Below are 25,111 nucleotides of genomic sequence, written 5' to 3'. Positions count from 1 at the left end.
AGGTATCATTATCTTGTTTACGCACAAAAAATTATATATATTTTGGTATTGTTTTTTTGAATAAGGGAAAATCAGTGGCTTCTCAATATATGTTTACTCTGGAATTGAAGTTGGCCATATGAAAAGATATACCGGCCCAAATTTGTTCTTAAAAAAAATAATCGATGGCTTCTCGTGTGCTTTTTTATTTGAATTCTTATGTTTGACTAATAATCTTTTGAACTCACCATTGATTATAAAGTTACACCTGCAACACCTTTGTCATAGAAGTTTTTTATAGATTTGAATAATTCTTAACCCGCTAGACTAAAACATCAACAGTAAATACGAACATCAGGATATAATACTATTCAACAATTCAAATCCAAAAAACCACTAAAGTAGGAGCAAGTGTCCCAAATTTACAGCTTTATAGGTTTGTTGTCAATAATCACCATGTAACAAACCATGAAAACACTAACTAAAGACCAAAGCGTGAATTGAAGACTACTAAGACTGCTAAATTATAAACTTGTACACTTTTAAATGTTCAAAGTCAAACTTTACGCACTTTGACCATATATATTTTTGTTTGTATTACATAATATTTGATGAAAGTTATATGAATTGATTGTGTTTTAGATGTTTGTTTCATTGGTATAACTTTCAACAATTATTATATAACAAAAATAAAAATATTTACGGTCAAAGTTCGTAAAATTTGACTTTGAAAATCTAAAATTGGACAAATTTAGTGGGACCCATTACGAAGAAAATATATACATAAAAACGTCACGTTATGATTGCCATGAATGTTCAAACCACGAAATTGATTTAAGTATTGATTGCAATATCATTAAAGGACGTACTTCTCGAATTCCATAATGAAATACCACCAATGATTTCAATGACAGATTACCGTCATCAATTCAACATATGTAAGTTCTCACACATGATAATACAACACCACATCATGACTGCCATGAATGTTCAAACTTCAAATTTGATTAATTATCCAACTTATACATATATGAAGTATAATATTCCGTTAGTATTTAAGAATTTATGAATGATGAATACGTAAAGGAAGATAAAAAAAAAAAATTGGAACGTAATTTTTTTGATTCATTACTTAATAAGTAACATTATATTAATAGATCTAAAAAAGGCAGATGAGGTCATCATTTAATCCCAAGGCCACAATTTAAGAGTTTTTTCATTTAATAGTTGAGACTTTTTTAAAAATGAATTTTAGGGGCTGTTTTATATTTATTGGGAGAAGAAAATCACTTGTGTAAATCTTTCCTTTTATATAAGACAAATCTCTTTTTTTCTCCTTGTACTTTTTTGAATTTTTTATTTTTAAACTATCTAAAATGTCATTACTAATATCTATTTATTTCTAAAAAACTATATTACCACTCGAAAACCCAATATATCTTTAATGAAATTAATTTACAATATCTATCTATATATTATTAAAGTACCTACATTACTCATATCACATCACGATTTACACCACTCGTCGTTGATTTCAGTTGCCACCACCGTTGCTCGTCTTCGCCATCACCACCATTTTCACCGTATTGCATGACATTCGTCTAGAAAAAAAAAAAGGGCTTAGGCCCATGTTATCAATGAATACCCCCTATCTTCATTACCGTCATATCATTCAAAAATACTCCTAACATCAATGACACATATCTTATTAAGTTTGATAGCCATACTTATAGAATTGGAGTTAATCCAATGAGTATTGTTTGAAAAGTTAAAAATAAAATAAAATGTTGCATTCAATCCTTCGACAGCACTAACACATATTAGCCTTTGATACAATGTTTTAAATACCGGTATTTTGGTCGTAGATCGGGTACCCGGTACCGGTATTACCGGTATACCGGTCGGTACGTACCAGCACGGTAATTTAATTTTTGTATTTTTATTTTTATAGAAATCCTACAAACTTGTTACAATTTAACGAAAATAGTCAAAATACAAGTACAATCCACTAAAAAGTAATACCAAATAGGTATTTCATAACAAAATATAAGTTTTAAAGTTTACAAATAACAAAACATAGCATTAAAGTATCAAAAAATATTTTTAAAAAAAATTCAAAAAAATAAATCAAAATACTGGAAATACCGGCCGGTATTGAATATCGAAAATATCAGACAAAATACAGGGATAGTTGTACCGGAGTACTACCCGATATCCGGTATTCCGGGTAATACCGACCAGTACAAACCGGTATTTAAAACACTGCTTTGATAATTTTGTTTATCTTCGTATTTAAGGATCATTAATATTTAAAAAATATTTTATATTGAAAATGGTTAGTGAAATATGTATGTTATATCTTTTATAATGATAATGATGATGTAAAATTTTAATACACATAATTCTACTAAAAAATTATGATATTATTATTTGAAATTATTTTTTATTTTAGATGATTAGTAGGTCGTGTTTATTAAACTTGAGTTTAATAATGATGTAAATTAAACATAAATAAATATATTTAATTAGTGTAATAATTAACATTTTAAAAATCATATTATTTTTTTTATTTATATATACGATATCAAATTACAAAAAGTAATAAATAATAATTTTAAACGAACAATTGGTATTTTAATTTTTGATTAGGAAATAACTTTGTTTTTATTTTTACAAAAAAATAACCCGCGTCCATCCAACGCCAATCCCGCGTCCATCCAACGCTTTGGGCTACAAAAACTATAAATACAACTTCTCACCCGCACTTGTTATAAACTCTAACCTCTCTGATTTCAAAACCCTAACGAACAACTGATTCCGGTTGATTTCAAAACCCTAATTTTATATATATATATATATATATCCAACCGTTCTGATTTCAAAACCCTAATGATACTAATTGTTCAATCAATCAATTATTTATATTTTATTATTAAAGAAACTGCTGAATATTAATCATCAGAGTCGAATAGCAAATCGAAGGATTTATGGATCTACATTGCCGTACACCAGTTAAGTTTTCTAATTTATGTTTTTTTTTTTTTTTTTACTTCAAGTTTTGATTTTTTCAATATTTAGATTGGTTAAGAAACTATTATTATTAGGGCTTGTTTGGGAGGGATATCTTTGTTAAAAAAAAATTAACTCTTTTTTTTTTTTCAAATTTCTTGAAATTTTTTGAAATATGTGTAACTTTTTTTTGGGATTTATCGAAAATTCTTGAAATTTTTTAATATTATATCAAATTTCTCAGAAATTATCGGAAATTATTTATAGTTTTAGTTGTATCATGTTTGGGGGTGAATTTTCAATGATCTGAAAACTCGATATTGATGGATATGTCACTTAAAAATTCTTAGCATTTTTTATCACTATTGCCAAATACATATTTCTGGTTAGTACAATTTAGAAACCGAAAAAGTGATTATATTTACTAGAAGAAAGACTACAGAGCAGTTTGAGTGTGTTTCCAACTGCACAAGGAAATTAGTAACAAAATGTATGGCGTCTCCTGGAAATATATTATGTGTTCTAGTTTTAACTTGTATGCTTTTTGTTGCCGTATTTTATTTAATTTTGAGTTGGGGTTGTTTTAGTTTACAATCTGGATTATATGTGGACAACCTTTTCCCTTCGGTTGATGACGACTTACATGCCTATTTTCTATGGCATTTTAGTCGTGAGATTAGTACTAGTGTAAATGGCGTCTTTTGTCATTGACTTCAACACTTTTCTCTGCTTTTTACTTTCTCAAATGGGAAGTTTTCTAACAAGCCCCCTAGTCTGACACTACCATCCTATGTGGCAAGTGTTGCCTCACCTTTGAGGATTTCCAATCATTTCACTAGAACAACTCAACACTTGTGTCAACCTATTTTGTCCTTTAAGTATAACCGTGTAAGTAGGTTGTAGTACTTTCTCAATACAAGGTCTCTTTGCTGTAGTTTTCCATCGGATTTACCGTGGTCCATTGGTCTATGCCTTTTTGGAGGTATCTGTCGTGATATTCAATCTTCTGCACACGGCTGCCTCATTTACTTTGAGGGTGCATTTTTGGTATGCTTTACGATGTAACTATGGACCCTTTCTATCGGTATGCTTCTCTATGAAGTTATGGACCCTTCCTGTGGGTATGCTTTATGATGTAACTATGCACTCTTACTTGTCGGTATGCTTTACGATGTAACTATTGATCCTTCCTATCGGTATGCTTCTAGATGTAACTATGGACCCTTCTAGTCGGTATACTTTACGATGTAACTATGGACCCTTTCTATCGGTATGCTTCTCTATTAAACTATGGACCCTTCCCGTGGTATGTTTTAAGATGTAACTATGCACCCTTCCTTCAGAGTATTCTTTACGATGTAACTATTGACCCTTCCTGTCAGTATGCTTCTATATGTAACAATAGACCCTTTCTGTCGGTATGCTTTACAATGTAACTATGGACCCTTTCTGTCGGTATGCTTCTCTATGAAACTATGGACCCTTCTTGTGGGTATTCTTTACGATGTAACTATACATCCTTGGCTGTCGGTATGTCACGATGTAACTATTGACCCTTCCTGCCAGTATGCTTCTCGATGTAACTATGAACCCTTCCGGTGGGTATGCTTTTCGATGTAACTATGGACCCTTCCTGTCGGTATGCATTTTGAAAAGGTACCAATTATGTAGCATATACTTCATGAAACTATAGAGATAATGTCTTTCAGAAATTTTCTGTGCTTTCGATTTTGGAAAGCCATCGATGTTGTTTGATGTTTTCATATTGTTTCACAATTATCACCTGACAAGAGAGAATCTGGAATCCCCTTACTAGAGCACTCCTAACAGTCACTTCAATCTGTTTTGTCCACTGAGGTTCATCGGGTGTATGTTGGTTTTTTTATGCTGTCGGGATTACTTTCTTTCTCATGGGTTCCCATGGTTGGTTGCTTGTTTCCAGAGGGTATTTATATTTAATCATCTGCAATGACTTCTTTGTTTCCGTTTTCAGTACGTTGGGTCTTAAGATATATCTAGCTTTAAATTCTGGGTATTATATATTGGAAAGCCATCGATGTTGTTTGATATTTTCATAGTGTTTAACAAGTATCACCTGGCATGAGAGGACTTGGAATCCCCTTACTAAACCACTCCTGACAGTCGCTTCAACCTGGTTCCTCGGATGTATGTTGGTTTTTTAACTTTTTTATTTAGTTGGGATCATTTACTTTCTCAGATATTCTATCATTTGTAATGGAATCAATCATCTCCAATGGCTTCTTTGTTGCCTTATGATTTTTGGCAATCCCATACCATCTTTGCAAGTGCCACCTTACCTTCAATGAGATGCAATCTCTTTATTGAAACAAATAGATTGGTGGCCACTTGCTTGTGGAGGTATGGGTGATAATATATAATCATCTGCACGTGGCTACTTTTTTTATTTATTTGTGGTTTTGCTAAATTTTTTGGTCATTATTTTTTATGTTATTTGGCATATATGATTGTGATCCTTTACTTGCCACCTCACCTTTGATGAGATGCAATCTCTTTACTGAAACAAAGAGATTGGTGGCTGCTTGGTGCTTGCTTGGAGTATGGGTGATAATATTCAATCATCTGCACGTGGCTGCTGTATTTTATTGTGGTTTTTGCCAAATTTACTGGTTTAGTATAATTATGTCATTTGGCATGATTGTCATCCTTTACTTGGAGGATTCCTTATGTGACATCCGTCACCAAAACCAGTCATTTATTTTAGTCTGTAACTTACATTCTTAATTTCTTGACTAGTCAATGTGCCTACATAGTATAACAAACGTAGAGATGTGTGATCATTCTAATATGTGACTACTATTATTTTATTTTCCAATAATTTAAGATTTAGTCACTTTACATGACATATAGTTATATGTCATATTCATTTCGAGAAATTCATAAATCTCTATACATTATTTAATGGTGAGTCAAAATTTATAATCATCAAGGTTAATTATAATATAGTAATAATAATAATAATGGTTATATTATACAATTAAATTGGAAGTTAAATAAATAAAACAAATTAAAAATTTCAAATGCAATTTGACTAGTTTATTTTAAATAACAAAACATATCCATCCAACCTTATGAATTGGAATTTACGGCTGAGGAGTCACAATCCCATCCCATTTAAATTATTCTTAATAATAATAATAATAATAATAATAATAATAATAATAATAATAATATAGCCTAATTATATCCAAACTCAAACACTCATCTCTATAACAAATATAAATGAAATATCCTAAAATAAAAACTAAAACCCTTTGTTTTTTTTTCTTCTTCTACCATCGAACAACACAAAATAAAATGGAGCACCATCATCAAAATCTTAATTACTCTTTGTCATAGCAATCTTGGTATCTTAAGGAATGATCATCAATCTTGGGGTAAATTACTTATCTTTTATTTTTTATATATATAACTATATTTTTTATTTATTAATCTTTATTTATAAGTAACCTATTTGATGAGTATATATTATGGCATATTTATAATAATGAATGAAACGGTTTTTTTTAGGGTTAAATCAAAAGCTTGAAGTATAAATCATATTAATGTTAAAAGTTTATGTATTTATTGTATCATAATAATTAATGTAATTAGAGAAATTCAATTATGAAGGCATGAAAATCATAATAACAGATGTAAATAGGTGTTGGAAAGATTTGAAAGTTTATATATGAATATTAGTTGTAGTAGTTTTTAAAATAGTAAGTTTGGGTTATTTCAGAATCTGGACAGATGGACAGATTCGGTTTGTTAACTTTGAAAGGTCGTATCTTGGTCATGGAAGATGGTTAAGTCACGTTTTTGGTGTCTAAAATTAAGTTCAGAAAGTCTACTTTCTGGTGGAAGTGGTTTCGTGTCAAAATATGAAGTTTAAGTTTGTCAAACGAATTTTATAAGAAAACTGCGCAAATCTGAGTTTTCCGAACAGATTTGAGTCGACTTCAAATAGTCATATCTTGGTCGATTTTATGAACTGGAAGTTTATTTTTTTCCAGAAACATTTTTAAGATGTTAAGAGTGTACAGTAAAAATTTGGATTTTTTTTGAAGCTTCGAAGGCCCTTAACATTTATAAAACTTTTCTGCGCGCAAACAGTGAAATTTCTGACTAGTCTGTGATTATGGAATTTTTTAAAAATAGTTAACGTGCGAAATAAATTAAGTAAAATTCATGTAAGTTTATATCACTCTAAGGTTACAGTAGTTAAGATTTGAAAACTTGATTGTTCGTCTCATCCTAATAAAAAATAGATAAAGTTACCAAAAATTTCAGTGAATAAGAGCTTGTAGAATTAAATCATAAATCATTAAAACAAATACTCTATATTAAGTTATGTGACTTGTAACTTAATAATATATGACAAATCAGTTGGGAATATTTTCAAAGTAGCCACATATATATATATATATATATCATCAAATACGGGTTACAATGGACGGTTTTTGACCATGTCCATAATTGTAACTTGTTCATATATACGTTGTGTAGATTCTAGCGACCTTGTTGGACTTTGCACAACTGCTTACTGATTGAGGTGAGTTTCGTGGCCCCTTTTTGTATTATTTCTTTGGGGGAAAATGATGCTCAAAATATTTTTATTTCTTTACTAGCTGTGCCAAAACTAATTTGTTTATTGGACATATACGTGTACTTATAAAATGTGTATGTTAGCTTGCTTGTGTTGATTTCTATGATGCAATAGATGTCTGTTGATATCTATTGAAGACTATTGGATAACTATCGACCATCTTTATACTCCAGCTAGTAGTTGTTGGTATTTAATGTGTGATTGAGTTGTTGGCAGGAGTAATGGGGATTGTGTTGTTGGATAACTATGATGGCATTGATCAGTATTCAGTATGCATACATGCTACTACATGTTTATATTTACACTATTGTCCAAACTTTATATATCATGCACAACAAACTCATTTGAATTACTTTAAACCTACGAACTCACCAACATTATGTTGACATTTTCGAGCATTCATTTTCAGGTAATAACAATGCTTAAGGAGACTGAGTATAAGGACTTTAGGAAGACTAATAAAGAGATCCTTCATGGACTCCTAGTTGCATTTGAACATTGAATTCTATTTGCTACATCATTTGCTATTCGTTGGGCGTGTTGCCTAGTCTTATCCCGCTTTTGGGAATTACATTTATGGATTTCATTTAGTATAACTCTATTATAAATTTCATGTGCTATGTTATGTCTTTTCGTCATATCCTACAATTCCGCCTAAGGTGGGGTGTGACAACTTACTTTCTCATTAAGTAATTAGTCCTATTATTGGTTTCTTGTTTGAGGATGGTATAGAAATTCAATTATCTGCAACGGCTTGTTTGTGTCTTAAGAACTTTGCCACTTCCATACTATCTTTGCAAGTGCTAACCCACCTTCAATTAGATGCAATCTCTTAACCGAAACAAAGATTTTGGTGGCTGCTTGCTTGGATGCATAGGTGATAATGTTCAATAATCTGCACATGGCTGTCGTGTTTTTTGCCGAATTTATTGGTCATTATCTTTATGTGAGTCCGCATACTCTGATCCTTTGCTTAGAGTATCACTTACTACTTTCATCAGGCCCATGGTTGCTTTGCTGTTTTCTGGAGGGTATTGATATTCAATCATCTGCAATGGCTTCTTTGTTGTCATATGTTATGTTACTCCCATACTATCTTTGCAAGTGCCACCTTACCTTTGATGAATAAAGAGATTGGTGGCTACTTGCTTAGAAGCATGGGTGATAATATTCAATTATCTCCATGTGGGTGATGTGTTCTTTTGTATAAAATTTATTGGTCATTAACTTTATGTCATTTGGCATGATTCTGATCCTTTAGTTGGATGATTACTTACCTAGTTACTTTTTCATTAGTTCCATTATTGGTTTTTAAGAACTTTGTCACTCCCATACTATCTTTGCTTGCTTGGAGGTATGGGTGATAATATTCAATCATCATGCACACTATAGATATTCGGTTATAGTTAGCTACATTCTGTAGCACTTAACCCTTTTTCTTATAGTCTTGTTTAGTACAAGTGACCAAGTTTTTCGATCTTGACTCGCATACTCTTGTTTTTGAACAAATAACCAAGTTTCACGATCTGGATTATGCGTGGATAACCTTTTTCCTTCGGTTGATGACGACTCACATGCCTATTTTATTTGGCATTTTAGTCGCGAGATTAGTTCTAGCATAAATGGTGTCTTTTGTCCTTCACTTCTACACTTTTGTTTGATCTTCACTTTCTCATAACAGAAATTTATGACATGCCCTGTAGTTTGACACTACAATCTTATCTGACAAATGTCACCTCACCTTTGTGGAATTGCAATTTTTATAACCAAGTCAGCTCAACACCCGTGTCAACTTGTTTTGTCCTTTGACTTTTTGAGGTTCACTGGTCGCATGAATTGCTTTCTCAGTATGGGGTCTCTTAGCTGAAGTTTTCCATCGGCTTTACTATGGTCCATTTGTAGGTGCTTTCTTAGAGGTACATGTCGTGATATTCAATCATTAAACACCATCTCTTTCGGACTTACTAAATGAGATTTTTCAATAAGCCACTTTGTCCAACACTCTTATACTCTTTGAGAAGTGTCGCCTTTCCCTAGGAGGACATGGAATCCCTCCATGTGAGCATCTTAAATCCTGTTATGTGTTGTTTTGTTCTTTGAGGTTTGTCAGGCGTCTGGAGATTGTTGACATTACAGGATTTTTTTTTTTGATATGACCTACGTTGGCCTATTGGTGGTCACTTTCTTGGAGTTGTGAATTATGATATTCAATCATCTGCAGATGGCTGGTTTTTCTTCTGGGCTGTTTGTTAAAGTCCTTTAGGAATTACCATTTTTTCAGTTGACATATGTCTAAGAGTTTTGTCAAGTGTTTTTTGGTTCATTTATAAATCACTTACTTTCATTTTAACTTTTATATTCGTTGCTTTTGTTATTGTTTAGTCTCATTGCATTTTTTTCATTATTTTGGGTATCTTTTTTATTGCAAAGGGTATCAGCATACCAAGTACTCTTTTGTAAACTTATTCTTTTTATAATTTCGCTTTGTATTTTAATGATAGAATTGTTTTTGGCACCAATGATTGCTTTTCTGGGTGTGTGTCCATCTTGTATAGTTTTGTTTTGTTCTCTAACATTTTTAATGGAGTTGTCCTTGGAAAGCTGTCAACCATATCTGTACTGTCAAACACGTACAATCTCCCATGAGGACTTAGAATACATTTACTAGAACACCCCCAATGGCCGCATCAACTTGTTTTGTTCATTATGATTCATCTGTTGGTAGGTTTTTGACGTAGGGGGAACATCTTTCTTGATCCAGATGGCATACCATTGGCTTACATCTGTCCTGTGGTTGCTAGTTAGAACAGCTGAACAGGTTTATATTCAATCATCTGCAGTGGCTTATTTTTTCTCATATGCCTTTTGCCATTCTCATACTATCTTATAAATTTACAACACCTTCGAGGACTCACAATACCTTTACTAGAATACCTCACCACTCCCTACAACCTGTCTGTCCTTTGAGATTCACCAGGTGTATGAAGGATCTAGATGTCAAATGGATTGTTTTCTCGATATGGCCCGTTTTGTTGTGATTTACATCACTATGGCTTGTTGTGGGTCACTGCTTGGACATATTCTAGTCATAGTTGATCATCGGCGTATGGCAATTTTGTTCTCTGATGGTATTTCCCATATTTGTTGGGTATTAACATTATATCAGTTGGCATTATGAGTGTGGTCAGAAGTATATTACCTATTTTAGGTGTTCTTTGTTTGGGGGTGATTTTCAAATGATCTGAATACTCGATATTTGACGGATATGTGACCTAACAATTCTTAGTGATATATTGCTCATGCCAAGTACATATTTTTGGTTAGTCCGTTTGTACGAGTCAGAAACCAAATGATTGATTATATAATTGCTAACCAAATGATTGATTATATGATTGCTTTTAAGTACTTATGCATCTTCTAGAGACTTGTGTTAATGGGTTTTGTCTTTAATATTGCATAAGTATTTTGAAAATGCCTGTATTCAAGTATTTTTACATATTGCTTTGCATCTGCAAGTTATGATCTTTAAATGCATTCTCACATTATGTAGGCTGGTGAAGCATGCAACATTAGACACTTGTAAGCCCAAGTGCACTTATAAGTTAGCCCCCGTTGGCACTTCTATTTTTAAAATCTGGAAATCAAACATGAAGGCGAAGGATAGAACAAAATCTTGATTGTAATATTTTGTCTAATCACTGAGGATTTGGAATTCCCTTATAACATGCGTTTTTCTTTTGAGGCTTTCTGGGTTTATGGAGCTCGTTGATGTGACACAGATTGCTTCCTCAATATTGGTCCTTCCATTTTGACTTGCCTTAAGGCTCAAGTGTCACTTTTTCCAATTGGTTATCACCTGCATGGAGTTGTGGGTAATAATGTCTTTTGTAGGTCTTTCTTATTTTAATAGTTTGTTAGAGACCTAAATTGAGTAATGTGGCCATGCTTAGCAGGGGTGAATTTGAGCAGCAAATTTTGAATGTGTTTGAACTTTTTGGGCATAATGACTTGTAAGTCTTAGTGTTGTGTTAATAATTTGTGTGCGTGTTCATTTTAGGTTATGCAAACTGCTAAATTATGGTCGAGATTTCTGTAGTAAATGGGATATTTTTCGCTGACATTTCAACTTTGATGCATTTCAGAATATTTTTCATGTCTTGTTGCTTCTCATCAGTTCCCCACTTTTTTTTTTAATAATTGTGGCAAGCCCCTTAGTTACATCTAATTTATTTATGGCATGTATGGAGTAATTTCTTGTTTCTGCATGTGAGTTTGTTACTGTTGGTTGTTATGAGAGTGTTCATAGGAGACCATGCAACCATGTACAAGCATGCAAAATGCCCAGGTTAAAGAGTTCTCTCTGACTATGCTGATTTTTCAAAGGCATTGAATTTTTGTTTGAAATCAAAATGGTAATCTTTGACTTGACAATGCTTATTATGTGGGTGATGTATTTGGCAAATGTATCATTATTCTTATACAAGCCATTACATTGTGGTTTATAAACTAACCATTTGTAATCTATGAATATTCTTGGTCGGCTTATTCAATGGACAGAAATTTGAAAACGTCTTCTGTGTTACAGGATTGCTGCATCTCTATGGGTGGACTTGTTTTTAGTTTTGTAAGTTTTTATTGGAAGCCCGAAGATGGTCTATACATATTTTTTCAGTTAATACGAGTATTTGCTTTAGACATTTGTCTAGGATGTTGTTACTAGGATTATTAAACTATATACTCTTGTATAAACATGGTATTTTCTGGTCATTTTGAGTGTCTTTCTGCAGTAGAATGCTCCCTATTATATGGAAGTCCTTTTTTCACAAGTTAGGAGGTATCATGTACCAAATATATGTGCTTAAATGCCCAAGTTGCAGGCTATCTGTGATTTTGCCGACTCTCATTAACGGTATAAACTTCTTTTCAAATAAAAAGGTGTTGTCTGACTTTTAATATGGATTTCTGATAAATTCTGAGAGAATATTTTCTATTCGAAGATTATGCTATAAAGTTAGAACTTAAAATCTTTGCACATTGATTTGTCTGTGTATGTGAGAGCCAAGGGAACTTTAACGTAATATGTGAACAAGAAATTGTATATGGTTTACCTTCACTAACCATTTGGCATGGCCTTTGATTATTGCTGAAATGGGGATATATATAGCACACAATCTGTTTTTTAAAACATAAAAACACTATCATATAGCTTTGTATGTAAAACAATAAATTTGTATAAAGCATACAAGATTCTTTAGAATTTCCCCATCCGAGCCTACTTGGAAAATGTTTGATAATCTTTGAATGTGTTTACAAGTTATATGTTGTATATCTGTATCGTGTGTGTTTTGACTAACTTGTAAGCTGATTTCTTATAATCCTTTAAGTTATGGCTTAGCACACACTCCTTTCCAGAGTTTCACAATGACTGATATCTAAATTATGTGTTTTCAGTAATCTGGGATATATCATGTAAAATCTGGTTGGTATTCAGCATAATCAATCGTAAGTGTAACGAACCTGTATAAATGGAGCGTGCTACTTCACATACCAACTAATTGAGAGCAACATGCGACAAATATGTTATATGCATTCTCATTGTATACACTTATTCTTAGAGCCATATAAATCTAGAATTGGCCTTTGGCCTAGTTTTCAAGGTGATCCGACAGCCAAGAGTAGTCTTTCTGTCATGCCCTTTATCACAGGATGGTTTGGAGTATAAATGCTCTGCTGCATCTGTGTGACGCAATTTCTCTGATGCTGCCTTTTATGTCAATCTGCACAAGGTATTCTGGCCATGTATCCGAATTGTAGATATTGTGGTTCTAGTTCATTTTTGTACTTGGCATAAGGCTAGTCAAAACTGAAAACCCTTTATGGCGTCGGAGGTTTATGCACATCTATCAAATGTATTTTTTGTTTTAAATTCATTATAAATGTATATGCAATCATCTGCAATGGCTTATTTTTCTGTTATGCTGTTTGCCATTCCCATACTATCTTACAAGTTTACCACACCTTTGGCGACTTGCGATACCTTTACTAGAATACCTCACCATTCCCTTCAACCTGTTTGTCCTTTGAGATTCACCAGGTGTATGAAGGATATTGGTGTCAAAGTAGATTGCTTTCTGGATATGGTTTATTTTGTTGTGATTTCCAACACCATGGATTGTTCCTTGGAGGTATTGTAGTCAACATCAATCATCTGCACGTGGCAGATTTGTTCTCTGATGGTATTTGCCATATTGGGTATTATCATTATATATCCTGTACTTGGAACCCCTCATAACCTGCTATATAACATGTTTTTTTCTTTTGAGGCTTTTCCGGTGATCGTTGATGTAACACAGATTGCTTTCTTGATATTGGTCGTTGCAACTTGCCTTAAGGATCACTTTTTAGATTGGTGGTCACCTGCATGCGGTTTTATGATATATCTGGTAGTTTTTTTCTTATTCCAATAGTATGTTATAGAGAGCTAAATTGATAAATGTGGTCATGTTCACGAGGGGTGAGTTTGAGCAGCAAATTTTGAGTGCTTTTGAACTTTTTGGGAATAATGACTTGTAAGTCAGTGCTGTATCAATAATTTGTGTGTTCTTTTTAGGCTATAGAAACAGCTAAATTATGGTTGAATTTTGTCTGCAGTATATGGATGTTTTTGGCTTACATGTTCAGCTTTGATGAATTTCAGAAATCTACTGTATGTCTTGTTGTTTGTCATCAGTTTCCTTCTTGTTTATTGTTGCAAGTCCCTTATTTACATCTAGTATAGTTATGGCATATATATGTATGAACTAATTTTTGGCCAGTTGTTTCTGCATGTATATTTGCTACTGCAGGTTGTTACGAGAGTATTTGTTTATAGGAGACCATCAGATAATTTACAAGCATGCAAAAACGCCCAGGTTAAAGATGGAGCTCTCTCTGATTATGTGAATGAATAACATTACGAATGAATAAGAGGAAAAAAAGTTATTTACAAAATGAATGTGACAGCGAGAACCAAAGCTAAAACCATTGATGCCACCACCCTCTCACCAGAATTAGCCTTTTGATCCGCTGCATCATCATCATGATAGTCATCCAAAGAGTCCGGCCCAGGTGCTTCCGCTTCCACGCTATCCCCCTTCTTCGTCGCCTTCTTTTTCATTTTTGCGGCCTTAGGTGTTGGCGCTGGCTCATCCGCCTCCACCACTGCACCCTTAAACAACTCACGTGGCATCAAAACCTTATCAATCTTATAAACCGCAACAGGTTCATCATCAACAACTGTACCTATATATTCCATTTAAGTAAACATGCATAATGGTTTAGTTAATCAATTAAGTTTATGAAAGTCCATTTTTAATTAAAAACATCTTAAAATATAGTATACGTTAGACATTTTATATGAGACAGAAAGAAAACAAAATAGTACCTGTAATTGTTGCAGTCACCACTTTAGTCTTCAACTTCACATCATTACCATCATTTTGCACGGTGAAATCGTACTTATTTTTGCCTTCCGTAGCCAACGTGTTCATCAACCCATTACTTGATCTCAGCATCCCCATTGAATTATAAACCGGAACACCATGGTATAATAACAGAGACGTTTTTTGGTCTGCCGTTAAGTTTTTATATTTTGGTGCAAAGGCAGTAATGGCATCATCACTTGGACAAAACACAGTTACTCCCCCGTCAACTGTACTTAAAAATGTACCTATGGCTCCAGATGTTGATAATAAATCGTAAAACGATTTGCATCCGTCTCTTTGTAGTAATGATGTTAAGTTTAGGTCTGGTGCTGAAGTTGGTGCTTCGGCTTCTGGCGAGTTTAGAATTGAACTTATTTGGATTACAGAGATGTTGTATGGCATTTCTAAGATGGATTTGACAAAAACGACGTCGGTTTGGGATGGATTGTCTTCTGGAGTGAATTGAACTTTACCACCTGTAAGATTGGTACAATATATGTATTAAAAGCAACTATTATATGTACCTGTATTATATGTACCTTTAGATAAATATTGGAAACGTATCAATTCGGCATAAACACCCAATATACGTGAGTATGCTCTTATACAGAAAATATACTCTCTTTGACCAGAAAAGTCAAAATACCATACGGGAAATATCAATATTACGGGAAGTATCAATGCATACTTCTTGTATGTATACTTCCTAATGGTGAGTGTTTAATACCCACTGCGGTAAGTATACATTGATATTTAACGTATACGAGCATACTCATCGCCGTATAGTGGGTGTTTATGTCCAACTGGGATGTTTTTATAGTAGGATCCATATTAATATCCAAGTAATACTATTACCTTTAACATCAGTAATATGAACATAACCAGTGGTGCCAGGGGCTTCACCAGTGGCTTGATACATGGTGGCAGTGGAGGTTGACCCTTTAGTGACTTGATGAAGCTTTTTTGATCCAAAATAGTCAGCAAAGACATGAAGAGAAAGTACATTTTTTATAGTTACAAGTGACAGGCCTTTGGCAACCAAAGCGGACATTGCGGCATTGTCAACCGCGCAGACCGTGATGGTCTGACGACGGTTGATCTCTCCCGCTAGGTGAGTGAGAGTGAGGTAGTGGTTGAAGGTTGAAAATTCTGGGTTTTTGTCGAGGATATGGGTGATGTTATGGGCATTTATTGTGGTGGAGAGACAGAGGAGGAAAAGAAAGGAGAGAGTGAGAGCCGGCAACATCGGCATTTTGCCAGAGATGCGACCGCCGATGATGGTTTGGGGTGGTGAACGAGAGAAGTTCAAGAGGGTGGTGAGTGATGAGTGATGTATTTTGGTGCAAGAGATTTGTGTGTGTACATTTATATATTTATATTTCTATTTGAAACTTGTCAACATTATCATGCAAGTATTAAGACCATAGTGGCAAATTAAGATCCAGCATATGGCAACAGAAATGAATATAATAATCACCGAAAATTATTGTTCATTTTTGAATTATTGCAATTGTAGAAATGAATATAAGGAAAAAAGAGAGAGACGTTCGATCACTATAGCTAAAATAGCGTTGTCCATATTAGACCCATCAATATTTTTTAGCCATATATAATAAAAATACATATTTTACAATACAATGTACAATTATATAAAACATGTATTATGTAAAACATGTATTGTTATAGATAACTAAAAGTTGTTCACTCCTTTTGTTCTTTTCTTAGTTTTTTATATATGTTTTTCACAATCACACCTCAACTTCTATTCTTTTCTAAAAGAAACAAAACTTTGTTTCTCTACTCTTAATTTAGATTCTACTAAAACCAAATACCAATAGTTGGATTGATATTCAAAAAACTTGAGATTTAAAAGTATTGTGTAGATAGGTTCAAATGTTAGTGTAAACAAAATACTTTCAGGACTGAAAACAAAATTTACTTAAAATGGATCTCTAATGTTAATATGTCATTGAAGTTGGAAATGTATGGAAGCAATGAGGTTATGCCCATTTTTTATATTATCCCACTAAACAGACCGTTAATATTATTCCAACTCCTTAAATCCATTCAAAACCTTCAATCCAAACGTACACATCCAGCATCCTATATTTTAAACACTCGACATTTATTTGCTTATAATCATAGAGCAAAGGCCCTTTGTAACATAACGAGCACAAAAATATTTGAAGATATTAATTAGTTGAGGGATGTAATCGAGAACTTGAGGGTGATCGGTGGCAACATGGATTGTCGGTGGTTATGCCACGGTGTTCACGTACTGGTATATGAAGATGCCAATTACAACTATTTTCACAAACATTATACCCACAAAATGCCAAAGCATAGGCATTTTTCTAATTTATCTAGCTTTAAACTCTATTCGTTTAATATAAACTCTAACTAGGTAGAGTTGAATCTTACCAACAATTTTCTTTCTTTTTTATAACTTGTTTAAGTTTAATCTTGTGTTTATACACCTATCAAATGATGACATTTCTATCTACAAATTGATTTGAAGTAATCAAGGAATGATCAATTATAAACGAGAATATAGTCACAATGAAAAATAAAAGTATGTCGGTCATCAAATGCTACATGAGTAATTAATATAAGTTTTCAAGTTGGTGTCATTGAAGATTCTCAACTCTACATGTGACACAACGTGAAGAACTAAAATTTAATGTATATGCTATGACTTTACAACTACTCTTACTATACATATCTTTGGGCCAATACCACTCTTGAACTTAAGGAGTGTTTGGTAGGATGGAATGGAAAGGTGGAAATGGAATGAGAATCACTTCCTTTGTTTGGTTACACAAGAAAATAGAAAAGAAGAGGTAGAATGGGGAATCATTTCTATTCTCATGATTCATCCTAAAATGGTAAAGAATGGTGAAAATAGAATCAAATTACTTTTTTTTTTCTCATGCATTTAATTATTAATTTCAATTATTTATATTATGATATTATAATTAATTTTTGTTAAAAAAAAATTTCATATTAATTTGTTTAGTTTTTATATTTCTCTTATTATGATTCTCAGTTGTTATCAAACAATGTAATTATTTTCTTTCCAAATACTCATTCTCTTTCCTACTATTTTCTTTATTAAATTTTCATTCTCAATGATTCCCTCCTACCAAATGCCCTCTTAGACTTTCTCTATGGGTTATCTTTCTAAATTTAATGTACTTTTGGATTAAGCAAGTGAGGTCCATATATAATTTGGTCCAGGCTTTATTGTCTTGATTCTTGAAGTTTAGTCTTGAGTTTCATTATTATTTATTAAATTTTTCAAATTCAGATTATCTGGTAAAAATGAGTTAATTAGGTTATCCAAAAAAAAACGAGAAATAAATGTATGCAGCCTAAACAGTGTATCTTGGGATCATATCCAAGCCTTTCCTTATCATCTACAGTATATAAGATTATACCTAAAGAAATTCAAATTAACCTAGTAAAAGAGAAGTCGATAATGTTAAACATATTGGTTAAAAAAAGAGTATGTCTTCACATATTATAGCACACATATATGCTAGTATTACTCCTTGTCCGAAGATTGTATTCTATAAATTTAGGATACAAAATCATCATTTATGCAATGTACAATAACGAATAATATATCGAAGTGTAACCTTTAACTTAAAGTCCTCGAGAAATAAAGATTCCAATACGATTTCAAACAAATCAAGAGTCACTACCCCAATCATCCATACTTGAATTCTTTACCCTACATTCCAATCCAACCATTTTCCTACATCACTTTTTTCTTATCAATAAATAACCATCTTACATTCCGCCACGTGTAATTATCCATATATAATCATACTAGCATCATTACATTACATTACAAACCTTGAACCAAATCAAACAACCAATCATAATATCCTAACTCTCTCAACAAAATCTTAAATACTTCTCTCATATATTCTCTCCCGGATAGAAAACTAAATAAAACATTTTTTGTTAATTAATTGTTACGTACAAATTAATTAATGGCGGATTCCGACACCGACAACAACAACGAATTATCGGCAAGGGAACAAGATAGGTTCCTCCCAATTGCTAACGTAAGTAGGATCATGAAAAAAGCGTTGCCTGCTAATGCAAAGATATCAAAAGATGCTAAAGAAACAGTTCAAGAATGTGTTTCCGAGTTTATTAGTTTTATAACGGGTGAAGCGTCAGACAAGTGTCAGCGTGAAAAGCGGAAAACTATTAATGGTGATGATTTGTTATGGGCCATGACTACTTTAAGTTTTGAAGAATATGTTGAGCCTTTGAAAGTTTATTTAGCTAAATATCGTGAAATGGAAGGCGAAAAAACAACTATGGCTAGTGGTCGCGAAAAAGATGGCTCATCAGATGGTGGTGGTGGCGGCGACGGAGGAAATTCTGGTGGTTTTAGTGATTATGGTGGTATGCATGGGACTAATATAATGATGGGCCGAGTTCAACAACATCAAAATATGTATAATTCGGGTTCAGGTTCGGGTTATCATAACCAATCCGTGAATTTTGGTAGATCGGACAGCTTTGGTGGAAATTCTAGGTAAAATATTTTATTTAAAGCCAACTTTTTTTTTTTCCCTTTGAATTAATGTTAATTAATAATTAAGATAAAGATAAAGTGATTAACATGAGGAATTTAAAAAAGTGAATATGGATCATCAATCAATCATCTTTGTTTTTTCGTTGTATATATAGTGATGATTGGATTTTTGTAAACAGTTACATGATTGTCATTATTTGGGGATATAGAAAAAGCATTGGTTTACAATATACTTGACTTAATTATTTTATGTTTTTTTAAAGGGGTTTGCTAAATACAGTCTTTAAAGCTGTGTTTAAGGTGCATAAATTGTTTGTACATTTACCATGAAAATTAGGGCGGATTTTTAATATGGAAAATACAATTTTTTTTATGCACGTTAAATACAGTCCTTAGGCTGTATTTAGCATTTCCCTTTTTTAAAAAAATGACATTGTAAGCGAAACATCAGATGACTATGGTTTGGAAAGAAATATATCGAGAATCACGTACTCATGTAATGTTATTAAGCTTTCTAACAGCTTTTTTATTCGAAATGATTAGTTGTTCAATTTTGTATCTTAATATATTCGATCTCTCTGTAAATTAATTAATTGTTATATATTGACATATGTGTGTATTTTTATTTCCGAAACGTATGTTATTAATTAATCTCACAATTGACATGAAATTCTCGTATTTATTGAGATGTACGTATTTGATCGTTATTATTTGATGAAAAAGGGCTTTTTAATGTTTGGAATTACTATTAAGCTTGACGTACAATTTGTCATTGTCCTCTCTCTAGCTATATACACATGTAAATTATTCTTACTATTAAATTGTACGTATTTGTACTATATAAATTTTGCTCCTCGTGCATAATTTCTTATGCTCCATTTATATTAAGGTAGACGTGCATATAGGATTAAAGGGTTGATTAAGGAAATTGTGAAATATGTTATAGTTGATCACTAGATTTTAGACCCGTGTTCAACACTGGACACGGGTTTACGATATTATCAATATTAGATCTTCGTACATTTAAGTCATAAAACTTATAATTTTGAAGATATACGATTTTAAGTGTTATACATTGCAAGTTGTAATACAATAATCATAGATTCGTCACTGTCATTATTAGCTGAGACATATTGATGGAATTGATTGTCATTGTCATTCCACAAGGCACATGCTATAATAATTTTTCTATAATAGATTTTTGTTAAAAATAGTTATACTCATAATATGATATTATTGTAAAAGATAATTAATAAATAGTACTTGACATTAAGTATATGGACTTGATCATGATGCGAACCCATAACACGCATAGGTTTACTTTTATTTTTTCCCCTAAATTACACGTATGTCTGAAAACCAGGACTTTCGAAAACCCCTATTAATTCATCCTCCTAAGGTCAAAGACCTTACCAATGGGTCACCAACCCCATTAGCACGCATAGGTTCAATCACTTGTCTTATAATAATTGGATAACAATTAAAATTGTTTTCATATTGTTTGATAAAAATTAGGACTCTTGATTTGAGTGACAATTATAACTTTAAACATTAATACACAAAACTAATATAACAAAAAAATTATGTACCTTTTTGATTGAGAGATATAATGAATTTTAAATAGAGTTCATATTGATTTGGATTTAGTATTCAAGTAAACTTCTGTTTTAAATTGTGTTTTGTTTTGTGATTGTCTCATGTTCTGTAATTTCTATTGTGTTTAGGATAAGGATGTTGTATATCATCATTTGTTATTATGTTGTGATATGTATCTAGAGTTCAAATTGTATTTTTATTAAATATTAAACTACATATTAATATTTATAATTTATAAAAATCTAATCTAATATTTGTTAATAAGTCATCAGGTTTTGAATATAATCTTTGTAGACATTATCTCATATGTTGAAATTTTTTTAAATAATTAAATGATTGTAAATTTTAAAAATTCTTTCAAGTTATGGCTAAAATAAATATAAATTAAGTATTCATGGCTAAAAAGTGTAAATTATTGAGACTTTTTCTACAAATTAAAATATATACTAATATAATAATTTATTTAGATAATGTTTATTATGATTTTTAATTTATATTTAATATAAATGATGACATAAGCGAAAGTCAATTTGATGAAATTGAGTGATTTAATTGGTTAATAAGTCATTAGTTCAACTATCTTATAATATATATTAAGATTATTTAATTATGTTGAGTGTTTGACATTATATATGCTTTAGTTGTGTGGATATCAAATTTAGGAATGCAAAGTGACTAGTTATCTGGCATCATGCCTATACTTTATGTTGGGCCTTTTGGTTAGTTTAGTATTTTTGGTGCTAATCCAATCAAACATCCGATAAATATATGATATAAAGCATTAGACGGGATAAACAAGAAGTTAAGCAAGATAAAGAAGATATATAAAAATAACCATATAATAATAATCATTTATATATGCAGGGGAGGCCGGTCTCCGGTTAGAGCATATGAAGGGGGCATATAATTAGTAAAAAAATTCAACATATATAAAATACTATGATTTTATTATTGTTATAAAGACTCATTTATATATAAAAAGAAATCTTATATATACAAAATTTTCCAAGAGCTAGGGACATATATTTCTCCAACTCGACTTGGACATTTAAATTCTTGTGACCCCATTGTATTTATGCATATGCATATTTAATCATGCAAAGAGTAAAACAAAAAGCAATGTATACTAAGGTATAATCATTTTTTTTTTCATGTCAAACTTGACCACTAGCTACATACAAAAGTGATATTATTAGTACAAACATACTTGGCATGTGATGTGATCCGATCAAACAAGAAATAGAAGAAAACGAAGACATAGACATGATTTAATTGGTAGAAACTATATCTATAAACTTTTGTTTATAAAATTAGAATTACTCATTCACATTACTTTTCTTCTAAGGCTAAGAGGAGTGGTGAGGGGCGATCCACCCCAGTTTGCCGGTTGGTTACACCACCCCACCCGACAACTTGAGTTTTTGGTGATTCATTTGGATTGGTTTATTCATTCTTCTTTTTCCCACTTTTCAAGGAAAAGGCATCATCCTTTTAACTCTAAACCACACATTTCATTTTAATAAAAAAAAATAATAATATTCAATTATTATCCTATCCCACTATTCAGGCAACTCTACTCTCATCTTTTTTCTCAGGCAACCCTTAACAATTCAGGATACCACATGACGCTCTTTGGTGCAAGTAGCCCAACCCCCGACAATTTCACTCCTCTTATACTAGACATCTTATTAGTTGACAGTGACTTTTCTAAAACTTTGTTTTAACTCTATAACGAACATATATTTTGGCAGAGTGAGCAAAGTCCTGTGCGATAAGACGTGGTTTGGCTACTTGCGATACTTTGTTCAACCTCGATATTGAAATACCTATACGGCTTCCTAGTGTAGCATGACTTAGTCTTGGACTATTTCGTGTATATAGACTTATCTAATTAAGTAGAAAATTAAATGTTATATATATTTGATGGTTTTGAGCAGATATGATGCGTATGGATATTTCCAGTTTGGGTTACGATTTCCTTAATTTGGCAGCCAAATTAACTTCAATAAGGTTGTTCTCACTCGTTCAATTTTTTTTTTTTTCTTTTTGAACAGCCAACGAATATTATTAATTCTAGCAAGATGCTAGAATAAATCCGAGTACAATCTTCTCACTCCCTCGATGCCACTCCATTTGGAGAGTTGATTCATAGTTACTACTTAGCTTACTGATTACCCTGCTTAATGGGCAGAAACTGAAACCATTGTTATATTTAAGGAGACAAAGTGAAAAAGATAGAGATAAGACGCTTTTGGGATAACTATGAGTGCACTAATTAATTCAGTGGTCCTCTTTTTCTCTATTTTATTCATTTCAAAACCTTTATTGTCACTAAATAAAAAAACTTTGGCAAATATATATCTAATCAAGTTAATGGTATGATTAATTAGAAAGTTAATGTATAGGTCCGACGTGTCTTTGGTGAATATATACATATGAATTTGTAGATCAAACTCAAGTTCCATACGCATATAGTTAATTGTATGAGATCGAGCGAGCATAAAATCGTTGAATGATTCTAGTTGTAAGGTCACAAATTTATTTGATATCTAATTAATGTATATGTCAAAATGTTTTCGTTGGTGGATGATATAGATATGTAAAAACAATTTATAACTATATGTGTATGTCATGTAGATCTGTGTTTTGTGTCATCATAAGAAAATTGTTCAATTTGTTCATTTTTTTAATCTAAGATGGTACGTTAACAGTACACATCTAACGTTTTGATTAAAAAAGTTAATGAATTGAACCTTGTAATCTATACTCCCTGTTAAAAATTATTCACCCTTGTTGAAAGTTTATACAATTTGGGACATGCAATTTTACTTTTGTGTCCTTGGTCATCTCCTTACTCCAACAATCTGAATTTTTCAACTCCCAATAAAAATTACCAATTAATGATATATTACATTATCAGTCCTTATTTTTTAAAATATCTAAATTAACTCTTTACATCAATTACTTTTACATCAATTATTTACACCACTTGACGTCACCTTTACTACCAAAAATCGTCCCCCACCACCACACCGTCGCCGCCCCAAACAGGCAAACACCGCCGCATAGCGTGGGTACCATGCTATTCTCATTAAAAAACCTGAGAGATGCTTTGGAGGTTTCCAAGATTAAGAAACCTTTGATCCAAAAGTCAAATACCATTTAAGGTGGTTTGCTAACACGTACAGTAACACGTCATGTTATTCAAGAACTTTAGTCCATTTAAAATCATCGTTAAGCTAGATAGCTTAATGAGCATTCATGACAATATCCTGAACTTTTGTACTCAATTTTATAGATACCTAGATAGGTAATCCCATTTATTCGTTTCATTCATTTCTCCTTTTCCCATGTTACAAGATCAAACGAATATCGGTCCATCTCAAGCCCATTCTAATGAACTTTGGCATGTTAACTTATTACCTCCTGCAAATTAGTAGCAAACGTTAGCCCATAAGCCCATTCGTTTATAGCAAATAGTTGTATAAGTATATGTACTAATGGTGAAATAACACAAATCATTATACCAATTGAATGTGAACAGTGGTATTTTATCTTTATATGCATCTTTAAGTTAAATATTTAGTTTAGTAAACAATATACAACACTTGGGTTTGTTCAAATCAAGTGCTCTCATGTTGTAATTTTAAGTGAGATTATTTTTTTTTTACTTTTAAAATTTTAAAATGACAATTTACCCCCTCTATTCATTGTTAAACATCTTTTTATACATTTTGTTATAACTTCTTTTCTCTCTCTTTTTTTTTTATGATTTATGATTCTAATAATACTCGTATTTTTTTAATATTCTTTTTGTAATATTAAATGTTTTAACATTCATTTCCTAATAACATTTTTTTTAAACATTTAATTTTTGTAAAA

At 32.0% G+C, this 25,111-nt stretch overlaps 2 protein-coding genes and 1 long non-coding RNA gene across 4 annotated transcripts; 2 read left to right on the top strand and 1 right to left on the bottom strand.

Annotated features, from left to right (window-relative positions):
* Nucleotides 1-2,769: 2,769 nt before the first annotated feature.
* On the top strand, nt 2,770-16,056 carry LOC122594411. The gene is made up of 3 exons (XR_006322985.1): nt 2,770-2,990; nt 14,461-15,556; nt 15,973-16,056. It is a non-coding gene; the product is annotated as an uncharacterized LOC122594411 (long non-coding RNA).
* Nucleotides 14,528-16,330, bottom strand: LOC122594410 (fasciclin-like arabinogalactan protein 2). Its single transcript, XM_043766873.1, has 3 exons — nt 15,934-16,330; nt 15,039-15,554; nt 14,528-14,896 (listed from the first exon to the last, which is right to left on the bottom strand). Exons 1-3 carry the CDS (start codon nt 16,328-16,330, stop codon nt 14,598-14,600), a joined length of 1,212 nt encoding a protein of 403 aa, XP_043622808.1. The 3' UTR covers nt 14,528-14,597.
* A 2,598-nt stretch (nt 16,331-18,928) lies between these two features.
* Nucleotides 18,929-23,478, top strand: LOC122593160 (nuclear transcription factor Y subunit B-3-like). 2 transcript variants are annotated; one of them, XM_043765529.1, is made up of 2 exons: nt 18,929-19,633; nt 23,284-23,478. In XM_043765529.1, exons 1-2 carry the CDS (start codon nt 19,077-19,079, stop codon nt 23,315-23,317), a joined length of 591 nt encoding a protein of 196 aa, XP_043621464.1. In that variant the 5' UTR covers nt 18,929-19,076; the 3' UTR covers nt 23,318-23,478. The 2 variants fall into 2 exon arrangements, with proteins under 2 accessions (XP_043621464.1, XP_043621465.1); XM_043765530.1 differs by lacking the exon at nt 23,284-23,478 and adding an exon at nt 22,825-23,234.
* Nucleotides 23,479-25,111: the final 1,633 nt, after the last annotated feature.

Source organism: Erigeron canadensis, chromosome 3 (genome assembly GCF_010389155.1).
Source record: "Erigeron canadensis isolate Cc75 chromosome 3, C_canadensis_v1, whole genome shotgun sequence".
NCBI lineage: Eukaryota > Viridiplantae > Streptophyta > Magnoliopsida > Asterales > Asteraceae > Erigeron > Erigeron canadensis.
Note: the sequence above shows the minus strand (reverse complement) of the source record. Positions and strands in the feature narration are given on the sequence as shown.

Bases quoted from the DNA above. Each gene is read 5' to 3' on its own strand.
- LOC122593160 (XM_043765529.1), top strand. From the start codon at position 19,077: ATGGCGGATTCCGACACCGACAACAACAACGAATTATCGGCAAGGGAA. The intron at 19,634-23,283 runs GTAAAATATTTT...CTTTTTGAACAG, and splicing joins AGCTTTGGTGGAAATTCTAG to CCAACGAATATTATTAATTC.
- LOC122594410 (XM_043766873.1), bottom strand. From the start codon at position 16,330: ATGCCGATGTTGCCGGCTCTCACTCTCTCCTTTCTTTTCCTCCTCTGT. The intron at 15,555-15,933 runs GTAATAGTATTA...CCAATCTTACAG, and splicing joins TCATATTACTGATGTTAAAG to GTGGTAAAGTTCAATTCACT. The intron at 14,897-15,038 runs GTACTATTTTGT...TGGAATATATAG, and splicing joins GGTGACTGCAACAATTACAG to GTACAGTTGTTGATGATGAA.